Source organism: Amblyomma mixtum, chromosome 3 (genome assembly GCF_055824585.1).
Source record: "Amblyomma mixtum isolate Tamu chromosome 3, ASM5582458v1, whole genome shotgun sequence".
Taxonomy (NCBI): Eukaryota; Metazoa; Arthropoda; class Arachnida; order Ixodida; family Ixodidae; genus Amblyomma; species Amblyomma mixtum.
The window spans coordinates 272,880,301-272,897,283 of NC_143014.1; the positions used below are offsets into that span (position 1 = coordinate 272,880,301).

Genomic DNA, 16,983 nt, shown 5'->3' on the forward strand with positions numbered 1-16,983 from the left:
ACAAACTTCTGGACTGTGAAGAAGGTTGGCTCTTTCCAGCTTCATCTTCTACATTTACGTTACCGTTCGCAGGATGCTAGACACGCGTGCGCACAAATGAATACAAGCACGCACACACGCGAACAGGCGGCCCCAACATGCCCAACATTCCCGGAAGAAAAAAAATCTGAAAACTGGCAAATTGTAAGATACTGTCATGGAAACAAATGGCCCATTCTCCTGATATCTAGCGAAATCTTTCTTTTAGAGTGTTTCCATCGATCGCATCGAACAGCAAAGAGTGCCATAGAAAACCAATGGGGAACGCTTTTGGCGACAGCAAAAAACGTTAATAGAAAAAAAACAACAACGCAACACTGCCGTCGGGTGATCTGCCGATATATTGAGTGTTATAGAGAAATCTTACGTTATATGAAAAAATTGCGTTCATAAACGGTTTCCTGCTCAAAAATGCTTTTGTACAGAATTGTAGGGTATGACAACAGAAAAAAAAAGCCAATAAACGAAAAAGAGCGCATAGCAAAAGCCACACACACGGTCACCATTATGCACCGAAAAATCCAGCGCTAAAGTTACGAAAAGTACAATACGTATATATAGTAATCCTTACACAGGCATTCGAACGAGATCCCGGACGGCCGTCTGGTCTTCGTTCCATTGTGCCGCTCGTTTTCCCTTCACGTTCCCGAAGCTCGACTGGGGCGAGTGACGTTAGGCAGACGACAGACAGCAAGACAAACACTCCTGTCTCTGCCCGGCAGCGCTGAAGCGAAACACCGCTCTCTCCGTGCGCAAGTCGGCAAGGCGCGCGCTGCTTTTTTTCCGATCGGACAGCTCGCCAGTAAGAGTTACATGAGCGCGAGAAGCAACCGGCACAGCAATTTAAGGAATTGAGAGCACATTACATGATGAGAACCCCCCGCTGTTTCTCGGGGACTCCGGCTATGGGTCCGTGCTTTTCCTTATATTCCATATAAGAGAATGCGGCTCCGCACTGTGCACGGCTGCTGTTGCATGCCCGTCTGTTCGGCATGGATGCACAGGTGCAGAGAAGCCCTTCCCCTCACGTGTTATCTCGCGAAGCGGGTGGGTACACTGGGTAGCGTTATTGGGGGAAATTCTCTTCCCACAGCAGCAATGCTGCCGCGCCGATGAAGAAACGCAGCCAAGTCGTAGGGATAATAACCCAGAGAGCCTCGTCGCGCATATATGAAATAATCCAAGTCACCCAAAACAAGGAAAGCATAGAGGAATTGCTTTCTTTTTTTTTAATTTGTGGCGTTGATTACTGCGAAATCAGTAGTGTAATCATTTCATGCCCGAAAGATAACTGATTTAGAAAGTAGAAGAAAAAAAAAATGACAGGACGGTTACGAGTGTGTAATTCGAATGTTTGAACGTTAGCTGTGGTGTGACAGCAAAGAATGAAGCCGAGCGCCGGTCAAGGTCGTGGGTTTCGCACCTACCACTTCCCGCAGCCAAAGCGGTCCACGCCCAAGACACTACCCTCTCTCCCACTTCCCTTCTCCCTCATCTCTCCTAAAAGTGAAGGGGAGGATTTCCCCCCCCCCCCTCTCTCTCTCCACTTTGCCACCTGCCAATCGAGTAAGGTGGAAGATGGGGCTGCGGACGCCGATGGCGCTAAACTGAGGAACGAGCTAATATATATACCAGGACTGAAGTATGACTGTTCGGGCTTGTTGGTCAGTGATCATGATTGAAAAATGCAGCCCGAAAAGACAAGACAAACGAAGAAGTGGTAAGGACTGGCGCTGACTTAATTATTAGTTATAAGTTAGTTATTATAAGTTAATTATTAAAAATTAGTCAACCGGCTTACTACTTAAAACGATCCATCGGTTTTCTGATGTCCATCAACACTGGTAATACTATAGTGAAAATGCCATATTTTTACATTGAAAAAAAAAAACATATTTCTGAGAATTACTCAGTCTTCCTTGAAACTCCTGGTATATATGGTTAAAAAATGCAGCGCGAAAACACCAGACCAACTTGTCTTTTCGCGCTTCATTCTATAACCATATTTACCAGGAGTTTCAAGGAAGACTAAGTAATTCTCAGAAATATGTTTTTTTAAGGTAAAAATATGGCATTTTCTCCATAGTATTACTATTGATGGACACCAGAAAACCGGTGAATCGTTTTAAGTAGTAAGCCGGTTGACTAATTTTTAATAATTAACTTTTTAACTATTAGAGTTAGGCGCCTAGTTGCAATTCAAGATTTGTAGCCGGTCGTTACTAATATATCAGTTTTTAGAATTTAGAAAACACGATTACCCTTGGCGCTGTGGCTCGACAAAATTTGGCTTTTTCGACTAGTTATGCGCACTGGAAAGGTTGCTTTGCCTGCATGCTTTTCGAAAGCGCATGTATTTTGGCCCAATGCGCCCCGCTGATTGGACAGCACGCAGCGAAGTCTTGCATGACGTCACCGCAACACGCCACACTGAGTGGTCCGAAGACAGTGACGTCACATTCACTCTAGCGGAGAATACAAATAGGCTGCCGCCGCGGTAGCTCAGTGGTTATGGCGCTTGGCTGCTGACCTGAAAGACGCGTGTTCGATCCCGGCGTCAGCACTCGAATTTCGATGGAGGCGAAATTCTTCAGGCCCCTGTACTGTGCGATGTGAGTGCACGTTAAAGAACCCCAGGTGGTCGAAATTTCCGGAGCCCTTCACTACGGCGTTCCTCGTAGCCTGAGTCGTTTTGGGACTCAGACTCCCATGAGCCATAAACCATACAACAAATACCAATGAATGAACTATATTATACTGCCCGCCGTAAGCAGTTTTTGCTGAATCTGGCGACACGTAGCAATAACTGCCCTGTGAGATCTTTGTCTTGCAGAGGCTTCGCGATAGTCTCCGTGCCAATAACTGCTTCAGCCAGCTCCTAGCTCCCGGGCATCTTCGTAAGGGGCACAGCTGGATAATCAGGACGACTGATAAGAATGATTGCCGTATCGCGACGGATAGAGCCCACCGAATCTGATATTGTCCGATCTACGAGGGGGGAGGGGGATTACGACAGCCAGATTGGCCCTTCCCGCCGCGAGCGAATCTGCGCATGGCCACGCTCTCATCGGTGCGGCTCGGATCAGGTGCCACTTCATTACTCCGCCGATCCGATATCGAAGGCTCACAATCAGGAGCAGTGGAAACGAAACGGAGGCCATTTTCTCCCTGCCGCGCCAACCCTGGGCGCCGTACGCGGAAATCAAAGGAGCTGCGCGCCGGGTCCAGCAAGGGCCAAATGAATGACTCTCAGGACGCAATTACGTTCGAAGCAGTATATTTGCGCCCGAGAGGGTGCAGGAAGCGACGCGTGGACTCGGATAACGCGCAGAACGGCGCTCAGTCGCACTGCTTAATTCGCCGACACTCAGTTCATTTCCGCGCGCGCGGGGGAGCCCCGCGCTCCTCGGAACGAAATCCGACGCGCGCGCGCGCATAAAACGCGATCATCTGCCGCCGCCCACGCAATCCGCCGTCATCCCTCCACGGGGCTCCGACTGAGCGGGGCGCGTAAAACGCGCGGTCTCGCTGCAGGGACAATGCGTCCCTTCTCCCCTTCCCCGCGCGGGGATTTCATTACGGCGGAGCAGTTCCTTGATCTTACAGCGGCCGAGCTCTGATGAGCCTGCCATCCGATACCCAGCGTGGGCCGTTGTGCGACTCAGTGTGGCCAGTGTGTGCGTTTGTGTGACGCGGCGGATAGCGCGAGCCGAGACCGAAGCTTATTAAGCGCGCGGCCCGCGACTTTGTCTCTCTCCCTCCCCCAGTCCCCGGGGTCATATTTCTTCGTCGCGACTCGCATGCAGAGCGCGGTGCGCGTGGAACCGCGGGTTGCGTCGCGGTCGGGGCTTTTACCGAGGCTTAAGCAATGAAGATGGACGCGCGTGGCGCCAGATGCGGTGCACAGAGCGCGCGGTGTGGTCTGGCGCCTTTTTAGCGCAGATAAGACGGGGCGGTCGTTGCCCCCGCCCCTCGGAGCAGCGCTTGGCCCGAGAGCGCCGCCAGGGGTCAAGAATAGCGGCAGTGCTGCCGCATCGGTAACAGGTGTAGAACGGGGACGCACCGCGATTATCGGGCCGGAACAGGAAATCGGGCCGCGCGATGCGCGCGAACGCACCCTGCGGACAGGAGTCGGCTGGCACGCGGGGGATAAGACAGACACGCGAAAGGCCCGGATGACTTCTTAAGCACACGAAAGGCACGAAGAATCCACTAGGCGCTTGCGCGCCCGACAGCCTCCGTAGAAAAGCCACGGTGATAGCTTACGTTCCATGTCACAAAACTTAGAGATTCACCTGAGTATGTACAGTATAGCACAGGCATAGTGATATACCTATAATTAACGTTATTTCAAGTATAATATTTATTCACACATTGAAGTGAGTGACAAAAAGCTCAGCAGTTCATTCTAAACGAAGCTTTTCCACAAAATAACTACGAAACAAAAGCAAAAGGAAACATATCAAGGGCGCTCAGTTGTCAGTGCTTCTTGAGACTTCAGCCCAAGAGGGTAGCACACAGGGGTAGTGGTGATCGGATGCTGGGGCAGTGCAATCGGGCCGGAGGACTCGTAGAACGACAAAGATATTCGCGGCGCGGCAAGAGTTTCGCCTCATCGGCAGCGTTCGCGTAGCCAGTGCGAAGTTAGACCAGCTCCACGCCGAGCTGCACAGAAGGTGCAGGCGGGGCGAAAGTTCCGCATAGCGCAGGCACGCTTTTATGCACCAGGGATGATTCCGCGCAAATGCGAAATGCGAATGATTAATGATTCAAAGCGGTCACCCGTAGCGATAGCTTTCTAGGGTCGCGCCATTTCTGCCGAAGTCAAAAGCTGAGTTCAACGGCGGGATGCATGAATGTCGGATGACACGGAATAAATGGGACGCTGCTGGCCACGTACGTAACGACGAAGGCATAATGGGCAGCCTTACAAAGGTACTGCAGGCAACTGGCGTCGTGACCAAGTTGCAGTTGGTACCAGCTACGGATAGGAAAGGAGTTCTCTAACGACTCGACAATCAGCTAAGCTACTGCGCGCCTCAGTTTGCGATATGGGGCATTGAAACAGACTTGAGGACTTCGGGAGTCAAATTTAAGCCACCGGCAGCTCGTTGCATATCACAGCGTTACGCGCCGAATAGAATCCTACCGAACCAACTAGGCACCGCCATGTATCGCGTAGTTACACAGGGTGCCCAACGTAAGCCAAGGGCTTGGGGAGAATTGGTACTCCGAAATGTTGTTAGTAAATCGCCCAGGCGCCAGTCCTGTTTGCCGGAAAATGCCTTATCAGGGCAGAAACCGGTGCAAGCGTGGCACGTGTGAACTACAAATTTGCCGCTGCAAATATCGACCGCTGTGCGATTAAATTAAACAAGGAGCCATATTTCCAGCTTCCATTGCATGCAGTGTTTTCACCACTTACAGCTCAACAATGGCTAACTGCTTGCAAGTGCTCCCGCAGGAGTCTCGTCCAAGAGATCGCGTCCACTACATCTAACGCTCGCAATTTTTTGTGCAGTGGTAACGGCTGTGCGCAAACAGCAACAGGGTCCGCTCCAAAGAACTTCCCATCAGATGACACTTGCAGGGAACGTGCGCCTACGCCGGCGCTGACTCTCGTTGACTCGTCGTGCAAGCGAGGTCAACCCGGAGACTGTGCTAATGAAGCGCGACTGAGATGTTCGGAGGCCAAACAAGACATGTTGTAAAATTAAAGCACATCGAATCCTGTTGCTTTAAAAGATTCGAACGAAATAGGCAGTGAAGACGCCTTGTGCAATATTAACGAAATACGCGTGTCTAACTAAAAAAAGGAATTTTGCTTTACATTTATTGAAATTTGCCTTGTACGCCACGTTTAACCGAAAGCCTTCATATTAGCGTGAGTTTGCAGACCTTGTTCCAGAGACGGTTGCGGCGTTGCATTGCTTACCAGCACGTTTGAGAAAAGAACACATTCTATGTACACACGCGGGCTAAAATGTGCCGTCGTTGTGCAGTTTTCTCCTAAAAATGTGTTCATGTCTAACATTCTTGGACAAAACTTTTGAATACTGAGAAACTGTACGGTACTGGTATATAAACATTGAAAGTAATGGTCCATTCTTTCGATATGCAGCAAAATGTTTCTTTTAGAGTGTTTCCATCAATAGCATCTAGCAGTTAAGACTCCCTTAGAAAACCAAAGCGGAACGCTTTTGACGACAGCGAATTCGTTAATAGGAAAAAACTGTAAGCCTGCCGGCGAGAGATCTGCGGTTATATTGAGTGCTATAGCGAAATCTTACAATATATGAAAAAATTGCGTTCATAATTTATTTCCCGTTCAAAAATGCTTTTGTCCAGAATTGTTGGGACTGTTTGTTTCTTTGTCACTGCCGCGTGGCATAGCTGCCCGCTTTTTCCTTCCGCGTTATTGTCAATTTACAGATTTTTTTTCTTTTATTGCAAATGGTCCCAGTAGGCTTTAGATGCAATGAGTCGTATGAGTCGTATGAGTTGGCCTTAGATGCTACGGCCTTAGGTGCTACAGACTCTGAGTCGCTTTGGGAAGTTAAACCCCACAATTTACATTTTTTTTGCCAATTTTGAACTCAAAGGAGGACAAATACAACACAAAATTTTTACACATGAATTTTAAAGACCTACAGAATTACACATTCTTTATTCCCCTTTGTGTACTTTCCGCTATAAAAGGTATTGCCTTAGCGCTGCAGTCGCTGAGAACATAAAAAATAAAAAGACAACGGAAGTAAGAATGGCCACAATTTTGCAACTGCTGATGCGAAGGATAATGCTCCCAAACAGGTGCGCCGGAGAGCCTGCACGCGGTGCGAGACATCCTCAAGGGTTAAGGTCGAATCGGAGCGAAATGAGCGATGGATATTCCGCCGAAACAAAAATTTGCGGCTACGGTTTACTAATGTATACAGAAGCCAACCGCTGAATATGCGACCGTTTTTCTTTACTGCTCTTCGTCGACACGCACCTTCTGGAGGTGCTGACGTTGAATTCGAGGTTCTCTGTTGCGCACCAGAATGCCCGGATTCACGCACGCGCATAAAGACATCGCTCTCAGAGTTGAAGCCTTCAAGGCAGCTCTGCAGTGGCCATCACAACGATGGAATCGCCAAGCTGGTTGGCCGCCGCTTTTCACATTCAGCGAGTTTCTTCAGAGGCAGCCCTTCGCCGTTCAACTCGCGTTTTCTAACCGAGGCCAAGGCCTCAACCTTTTCGTATGGCCTGAGAGAGCACACTGGTGCCATACGATATCGCGATGAATGGTTCACTCCACAGATACGGGCTATCATTACGGACGCCAAACGCTCTTACTATTTGGTACCATTGCTAAGTTCATTGCGTTAGTCTCATAAACTTCTGGTTTCACATTTTAGTATTTGATAGTAATGATTTATTAAAAATGATACAAAACGGAAGTAAAAAGACGTTGCCAGCCGCAACAACTGCTACCTAATATCTTAAGCACCCGAGCTGCGGCCGGCGGCACTGAAACGGAGAGGATTGCTAAGTACAGAGGGGAGCGATGGAACAAAGGACAGGTGAGAGTTATGTACGCTATTTGCAAAATAGTATATGATTTTTTTTCTATCAGCTATGTCTCGTTTACTTTCCTTAAATACACTACTTTGTTCATGTTGCCACTATACGATATGCAACAAAATTTGAAATTTTGTACGGGGCCGTAGACACGCAATCAAGCTCCAGTGAGAGCTTTTTGTATGCGTCCCTAACGTATGGATGATGCGACTAAAGAATTGATTGATTGATTGATTGATTGATTGATTGATTGATTGATTGATTGATTGATTGATTGATTGATTGATTGATTGATTGATTGATTGATTGAACCTTCGCGTACCAGAGAAGCGTTAAGGAAGCTCATCGAATGTTTCAAAAACAGTCTTGAGCACAAGACTGTACAGGAACACTGCAGCGGACGTGCTTTGTTGTTACGGAATAAAGGAGAACATGGACCCATTCCATACTGCGAAATGAACTTTCCTACTCCATTCTCCTTCGCTCCCTCTATACTCCTCATCGCCAGTAGGGTAGCACACTGAGCATTGCCTGGTTAACCTCCCTGCCTTTCCTTTCGCCTGTCGCCCTCTCTCTCTCTTTGCCCGAACTTATGGCGCATTCAAATCGGCGATCCGGAGCAGAGCCCTGAATCCGCGACGGAGCACAACATCCGTCTCGGCCGACGAGAACTGAGGATTTGAATCCAAATCGTCCATCGAAGCAAGCTTTTCACTACACGGAGCAAGAAAACGTGCTATCGCCGATCGGAACTCGTCATTAGTCGCACTCGTAACGCAACCTGCTCGCTGCTAATTTTAACGCGAAGCCGCAGGCCGCCTCGCCATTAAACGGAGTCATTGCCAGCCGATTTGCAGACGGAGACACGGACAGTCCTTCTCACTGGGCGCCGCGTCAGTGGGGCCAGGCCTGCAAAAAGGCGCCCACCGATCGACTCGGCCACTATGCCGGTCACACGCGACGGCGCCCGAGAACTTTCGGAAAGCGCGCACATGCCAGGACGGCCGCCCACGCTCGGTGACCGACAAGCTTATGCAATAAGCCCAGGCTGAGGCGAGCCGTCCTTTGGCGTGAGTCCGATCGCCGCAGCCAAACACGTCACGCCGGGATCACGAAACCGGAGGGGAAGAGACCGCTCGACAAAGGCCCTGACCGTTGCGCGGCCGACCGCTGTTTGTGCATGCGCCGCTGGCCTCGACAAAGTAGCGGCGCGCTACAGCACCAGCAGACCGTGAGCGGCTAACGCCGCGCGATTAGGCGAGAGAGAGAGCAGAATGCAGGAAGCGGCGTTTTCCAGGTACACGCCGCAACCTGGTCACGAAAGACCGCCGCCAAAGACGCATTGGCGCATAAACGGCACGCTTCCTGTCTGCCACCGCCACGTACGAGCCATTGTGGCGCGCCTCTATGCGGCCGGGGGGGAAACGGGGGATGGGGGCTGTGGCTTGCGGACGTCCCCGTGCACGACTCTCGACATCTCCGGCGAATCTCGCAGGTACGGCACGCCGGAGCACACGCGGGGCTTGTACGCCACGCTTGACAAATACCGCATGCATACTCTGATCGCTAGGCTACAACAAAGCGTGGTCAGGCCAGCGTTTGGCGACGGTCGCTTGCGTTGCGGTATATCGACGACTCCGGAGCATCCAGAACCAAGGGCGTCCGCAGAATTTTTTGCAGGGGGGGGCCCCGTTGGTTGTTGGCGCCGGAGGGGGGGGGGGGGGGGGGGGGGGGGGGGTATGTTCGTAGCAAAAAGGCACTATTTGCGGAGTAAATTTATTTATTTATATATAAATAAAAATTAAACAAAATGCACACATGAAAGAGAAATTACAAACAGCAAATTAAAGCGTGGCTAGGAGAGGTACATTGGAGTTTATCAACGAAGAAACAATTAAAATTAATAAAAAATGCAAAAAGATACTATCACTTCGTGGAGAAGAGTGCTCAGTCTTGCTGCATACGGGTTCTCGACTCACCCGGATTGATGACCTGCACACAGCACAACATGTTCGCAAACACGCAACTACAGTCACTCAGTCAGTCTTCCTCGAACAGCAACTGTAGGCGCCTCGGATTTTTTTGGGCGAATTGCGTAATTACACGTGTGAGAAATTCACTTCTGTGCTTCATTACACGCTCTCGGTGCACACTCATCATACACATTGATTGGAAAAACTGTTGAACGCGTACGTTGAAAACAAAAGATGACTATATATACAACGAAAACTTATTTACATGATAAATGCACGCTCGCAGCATCATACACCTCGCTCCATCTTGCTCGCGCATCCGCACAGTCGAACAACCGCACACACACTGCTCGCCGCTCGTCGTTTTCTCGTCCGCTGTCTTGGTTGTTCTCAGCTTCGCTGACAACCGGCCACTAAAAACACCGAAGCACAAACACAGAGGCGCGCACTTTGGGGGTGAAAGGAACGCCGCGCAACTTCCGAGGGGAAGGGACACTCGCCACTCCGGTCGGAAAAATTGTTTTTGTGTTTTTATGGGGTTCAGAGCCCCAAAACGACTCAGGCTATGAGGGACGGAGTAGTACAGAGTTCCGGATAATGTCGACCACCTGGGTCTCTTTACCATGCACTGACACGCACAGTACATGGGCGCTGTTGTGATTTGAGGCCCAGCCAGACGGTGACAGGCGAGCCAGGCAGGCGCCATCGGGCTGCGTTGACCAAAGGTAGAGTGTACTAGAATACCAAAGGCGCTGGTTTTCGCAGAAGACGCAAAGAACGCTGGTGTGGGGGCGCCTCTGGAGACTGCGTCGCCGTGAACAAAAGCATCTAATCCCCTTTGCCGGAGATTCTGAAAGCGGCGCTTCTACCGAACTGCACTCTCCCGTGGATCGGAGGAGACAGCGAGCGGCGGCGGCGCCAACTCATCGCCCGCTTGCCCCTGAGCAGCCCGACAAAGCGGGGGTGGACACGGCTGATTTGTTCTTCCCTCCTGAAGAATTCATCGGTGACCGGCGTAACGATAGGTGAAAACAAGATGCCCCGTACACTGTCTGCCTCCGTGTCGCTATCTCTCTAGACACCCATCTCAAGACGGCTCGAAACACATGCTCGCCGGTGCCGCTGTATGTCTGCAACAGCTAGGTCGCCCTTCAGTAGAGCTAACGATGGCGTGGTTTGAAAACGGCGGAACGACGCGCTCCCGGACTCGGCATTTCGCAGATGTGACCCAAAGCGTGGAAGCGGGGCTGCTTTTACCCTTTTGGCTGAGCGCACCACCGCCCCTGGCGTGCGGCCATCACTCACGGTTCGAGTGAGTGATTTTCCAGGGGGGTGCAGCCGCCCCCCCTTGCCCCCCCCCCCCCCCCCCCCCTCCGGACGCCCATGTCCAGAACATCTGCATACAGCCCGTACCACGCGGTGTCCCCGCGAAATTTATTCGTGGATGGGGGCGAACACAACCAGCGGCACCTCCGACTTCAGCTTGCTTTCCAGGTAACAAATTAAACGCCGAGCACGAGCGCGCATTGAGCCACAGCACGATAGCGACCTGCCGCACCCACTTAAGAATTAAAAAAAAAAGAATGAAACAATAGAGAGGCTTGTGGTATCACAGCAGACGCATTATCTCCAAGAAAAAAACTTCGTCAGTCATTCTACCTACTAAAAGAATGAACACTGTTTATGATGATTATGAACTGTGACAACGAAACGAGCGCTGATATGCTCCGTTAATACGCGCCTGACTTCAGTCCAACTAAGTAGTTGCGCAGTTTTTTTCCGCCCAATTTACTACCTTACTCTCTAACTTTGTCTTTACCGCTATTTTCGCACGGTGCATATTAATTATACACGTTGCATCGTACTGCGCTTGCGCCAGCTGTGCTCGCAATACGGCGCATAGATGATAATGCTTATATCGCTTTTTTCCACCGGTCATCACCCCGCTATAGAAGGCATTGGTCAAGGGGTTTCACAGAAACTAATCGAAACAATCAGGTATGAGAAAAATTTGGGGATTTATGGCCGACCCTCGGAGCGCGAGATGGTGCAATTCATCCAGTCTGTTTCTCCGGCGGAAAAATGTACGCAACAGCAGTTTTCCCACAGAATATGTCTCATTCATCAAGGACAAGGAGGGGAAAGAATATTTTTCGCCTCCTTCTACTGTAACAAGTACGCACACCTAGTGGTAGGATAAAGAAAAGGGAAATAATAAAAGGAAAAGGGCAGGGTTTCTGTTCAGGTATACAGGTGTTCTGTTCAGGTATACAGTCACTGAAATGAGAAAGCTCGTGCTGTCAAATGCGCTTCGACAGCGGATGTGACAACACTTGGCAAACAGCGTACGTGGTCTACAAAGGAGCGGCCGAAAGGAAACAATATTACGCAGCATTGGCAGACCTTGCGGCTGTCACGTCGATCATTCTTTGGATAGAAAATTCCACCCACTGCCAGGTGAGGCAACAAGCGCTTTGTGCTTAGGCTGACCAGCAGACTTATGTGTACGAAAAAGTGCTGAATAAATTGTATTGTATTGTATTGTATTGTATTGTATTGTATTGTATTGTATTGTATTGTATTGTATTGTATAACGCTGGCATTTCTAGCATCTGATGGAAAATTTTTCACGACACACAAACATTAAAGCTATCGGCTTGGAAAATCGTACTAAAGCCTGTCTCGAGTTTAATCGTGAACAGCGCTAGCCGCACATCGTAAAAGGGAGGGAACCCGTACTCATATGTAACTTATAAGATTTAAAAGCCTCAGAGCTCCTGGATATTTAATTCGGGCTTGTGCAAACGTTTGTGCCCCATGAAGAACATCTAACAGAATGGAAAGCTCATATCCCGATATTTACCACAGAGCTAGCCCGTATTAAGTAAACGACAGGGAACAGGGATAGCTAGCTGCGTAAATAATCTAAATATTTATAGCCACCTCCAGAAAGTCTGCGGTAAATGAACTGCGATAGCAGATAACCATAGCCAAGACAGCTCCGCAGCCACAAATTCGACACTTCCGTTGCAAGAAAGTTCCACTTACCAAACGGAGAACCTTCTTTTGGGCATCATCCCCTTCTTGGCGAGGGCGTCGCGCACGGAGTTGTGCCTTCGTCGGAACGCTTCCATGGTGAACAGCGCACGCAGTCACGAGAGTGTTGGTCACAGTGCCGTATTATGGTCTACGTCCCGAGTCGAGCTCGCAGCGTTCGGTCATGCACACGCGCACCGGGGTTATTACTCTTGTTTCCGCCGACACTGTACAGTTCTCTTAATGCAACAAGGAAATCAGTCCGACGTGTACGATATTGGAGGACAGCAAATCGTGCGACTGCTTATCAACGAGCGGACACTTGGCTGAGAAAGGAGCAGCTGCGCCGAGATCAAGCAACGCGCTCCGGGATATGGAAACACGGCGTGAACAAACAGGCGCCCTAAGGTGATTTGCGCCGCCGCGAAAGGAAGACGCTGCCGCAATCCTCAACACGGGCGCAGAAGGAAACCGTTAAAGGTGCACCAAGGAAGTCCATTAGACGCCGACGAGTACGCAAGGAACCAGACACGGGAGTCCGTCGTACGGTCGAACGGTAAGTCAAAAGTTGCTTTTCACATCACCTCAGTAGAACAGTGGGGCAAGTTCACCGTAGGGACGGGCCAGCAGTCGGAAAAGGCGGAGCAGGACACACCACAGTCCATGATGAGAAGGGAGCGCCGTATAATGCTCTTGAGCTACACAGCAGAGTCCAGTCGGCAGCAGGGAGAACGGAGCACGAGTCACCGCCAACGGAAAGGGAGCAACGCGAACAGAGATGCGGAGCAGCGAAGTGAAGCAGCGGTTGAAGCGAAGGCTCAGCGCATTTTGCAGAGCAGTACAGGCACTGCACGCTGAACTTGAGGCGGAGGAACAGGCGCCGAGTCCTTGGGCACGCAGTGACGGCCTACCAGGCGTGCAGCACGTCACGCTGGCGCAGAAGGAGCACGTGTAGCGACGAGCCTTCCGAGAAAACACGCAGATGTAGGCGAAGAGCGATTCAGAACGGGAAAGCGGATGACGCGCGAGTATGGAGGGAAGGTAGCAGATGACGAGCCGGCCCAAGAGAGTCGTAGCAAAGCGTCCCTAGTTGGCGTGCGCAGAACCACTCGTCGACAACAATGGACAGACGGCGATGCCTCTACAGCTGCTGCTTCGCCTCCAGGGGACGAAGAGAAGCGGACCCTGTCGCGAAGTCCCTCTCCCGCAGAGGCCCCGGGGCGGCCCCGCTTCGAACGGCGGCCGGCTGAGTCAGTGCGACGAGTCCCACGTTGCCTTTGCCGCGGCTGTCAGTCAAGGGAACGAAGTCGTCGGGCGATCTTCTTGTCAGAGAGCGCTTCCGCGTGCGAGAGAACGCCGGCACACACACAGTGGAAGTGGCTCCCGCGTTCTTTTTGCGGAGGCTGGCCCCGAGCGATGAGGCCCAAGCCTCTCTTTCTCACGGACGACGCCGTAGGTCGGAGACTACTCCGAAACAGACGTCTGCCACACTGAGGTACTGATGCGTTTTGTGAGCGGGATGACGATTTCGGGATTCCTGACTGACGCTCAGGAGGAAAACAGAAATGGACTGAACAGCGAGCGATTAGATCATCGGGGCGCAAATAAAGAAGTACTTCGCTCTACAGGTCTCTGATACAGAAGTCGCGTTGTTGCAGAGAAATGCGAATCACCGTTCACTCCAGCTTCGAGCTCAGTGAAGTTTAGCGCAAAGACAACGGCAAATAAAGCATTCAAGGTTGACGGGATCGCTATTCAGCGCGTTTTTAGCGCAGCCATCCGTACCCTCTCGCAACCGTGCCCAATGCCGCTAAAACTTGAAGCTTCCCTCGCCTAAAGAACGGCTGACGGGAGAGGAAAGAGAAGAGAGACGCGCTCGATGCCGAGTGAAAACACTCCGCCGGCGTGCTTTACACAGCTCACCGTAGAGAGGGCGAAAGTAGGCTTTCTCTTCCAGGTGACGACCCAAACAATGAAGCTTTGTCCCTTCAGACAATGGGACGTGAAAAGGGTCACTTGTCGCGCACAGCTGCGGGCGATGGCAAAGTATTTAACGGAGTACGAAGGGAGGACGAGCGGCACCGGGTGGCACTTAATATCCCTCCGTTATTTCCTTCTCTCCGGCAAAGAACGCAAGCGCTGAGACACAAAGTGAACGGCGACAATAAAAGCTAACACGTTATTGTGTCTTGCAGATAACAACAGCGATAAGGAGAGTCTCATTTGACGAATTTCGTGCACATTAGTGACTAGGCCGACAGGCTCAGTCTCACCAAAGGTACCAAACGACTGCAGAACTCTTTCTTGCACGCGAGAAAAATGCCGCAAAGCCGGCCTTTAAAACCTGTGCACATCAACAGCTCACATAGAAAGGACAGGTTGACGTATTTCGCAGTAGACGACTCCTGTACAGCGTACGATCAATCAGCTCACATACAATCAATCACTTCCTCGCAGCCGACCCCAGATAGATTCGTTACTATCCTGAACCGTCTCTCGGACGCAAATCTCATGCAGTACAATGAATAGTGCAATGTTGGAGTTTACCGCACTCTGGAGAATTAAACTTTTCCGATGAATTAACGGAAAAACAGCTAGGTTTACTTTTTGGTCAAGTGGGACAGTATTGGCATGCGAGATAAAGCGCTGTAAACTACTCTGGCTTGAAGGATCAGAGCCTGAAAACTGTTACGCGTGATAAAAAAAAAACATAAAGCTGCTCTGAGCAACGTTATGTTTATTTTCGCTGAAAACTCGCGCTAAGCGCCGTAATCGCCATCCATCATTGTCGAGGTCCGTCGAAAAACAAGCCAAAGTTGACTGGCCAAGCACGCTGCAGTAAGGTCGATCGGTTGAGAAAAGCGGAAAAACACAAAAGGTGGTCTGGCTGAGAGGTTTGCCTCTTCTGCACTGGAAGTAACTCTTTTCTGCGACCGCTGAGAACTCTCGTTCAACTTCTTATCAGTTCGGAAAGAAAAAAAAAAGGTACATGAAGCACCACGGATGTTTTGCAAGAATAAATTGGCCCGCAACGGAAAGACACTATGGTAAAGTGTTCCTGCGAATTGTAAACGAAGCTCAAACGTTGGTGGGAAAAAGAAGCGCCTCGAAACGACAAAGCTTACCGAAGACCGACAAGAAGTGGAGCGCTCTCCAAGGCGGGCAGGCAATCGGGAAGCGTTACTTTTTCGGAGGAGGCAGAAGATGTGCGCTGAAAGACGTACGTGTGAGAAGAAATCAAAGAGGGACGGCGGCTGAAAATCCGGCGAACAGGGAAGGAGTGGTAGTGCCTGCGGGCGAATGACCAGAGACCGGAAGGTGGACAAAAGACCGCAACCGATCGTGACGTCACTGACACTTCAGTCCGTGCAGCAGCGAGGCAGTTGTCGGCAGCGCAGACAGCGAAGGACTGCCAAACGGAAATTTGTCGACGACAGCGGGCGGTCCATCGTTGTTTCTCTCGACCTGGTGCCAAAGACGTGCCGACGCACAGCGATGTCCATTAGACGACGATCGTCAAACGCGGCAGCGTGTCGGCGCGCCGGCGACCGCTCTCCCGGGGTGCGCGCGGCCCACAGCGGACGGCGGAGCGCGGGAACGGCAACGGCGGAACGACTGCGTCTGGCGCTGCGATGTCTCGGACTCCCCACGAGCGCGCATACACGCCGGCTTGCCGGGCGGGGGAAGCGGCGACCGACGCGCCCACCGCTGCGCCGGCCGTAGCGGAGAGAGCCAGCCGGCGCTGCGATCGAAGCGGCGGCCGATGCGAATCGCCGCAAGCACCGCGCTGGTGGAGAGCGTCGCCAGCACGTCTCAACGCTTGTGTGTGACGCCAGCGGCGACGGGGTAAGGTACGAAACGAGGCAGATGTGCACAAGCCGAAAACAAACGGACACACACCGCGGTGACGTGTCAGGTACGGTGCACTCTGTGCAGCGGATGATTTGTCGACTAGGGGTAAGAGGACCCAATGTACAGCAGCTTGATGCGAACTCTGGACAGAAGAGCCGAGCTCAAAGTTATTCCTTGTAATGAATGATCTGTTCAGAAAACTCCCTTCGCTAACCCACAAGAATGAAGCCAAAGAAGCAGCGTTCAAGGACAGCACATATCGTCGCGCTTACCTAAATACAGAAGAGCTGTTTTACATATCGATAACCCCATCCCTCACCCTTGAATACAGATTTAAGACTGTACCCCAACTCTAATGTGCATGCTCCGCGAACTCTAGAGCAGATGCTTGTCACTGTTCCATCAGTCCATGGGCTGCAGTATGGCTCGGCGAATGGTCACCTCGAAAGTGATGATGCAGACCGCATTACGATGCAAGCCCATATCGAAAGGTGCCTGGTTCGGTTTTCATGTTGGCTTTATT

The 16,983-nt window shown here is 51.1% G+C and overlaps 1 protein-coding gene across 5 annotated transcripts in view; it reads right to left on the bottom strand.

The window, feature by feature from the left end:
* Nucleotides 1–16,983, bottom strand: part of LOC149354866 (rap guanine nucleotide exchange factor 6-like) — a 602,352-nt gene that overhangs the window by 302,700 nt on the left and 282,669 nt on the right. Inside the window, exon 1 of one of the 5 annotated variants that reach the window (XM_089583525.1) lies at nucleotides 12,621–16,227. The exons of the other annotated variants lie outside the window; for them this stretch is intronic. Coding sequence (XP_089439651.1) covers nucleotides 12,621–12,706 — 86 coding nt within the window. The 5' untranslated portion in view covers nucleotides 12,707–16,227. Of the gene's footprint in view, nucleotides 1–12,620; nucleotides 16,228–16,983 lie in introns of those variants that run through there. 5 annotated transcript variants of the gene reach the window in all.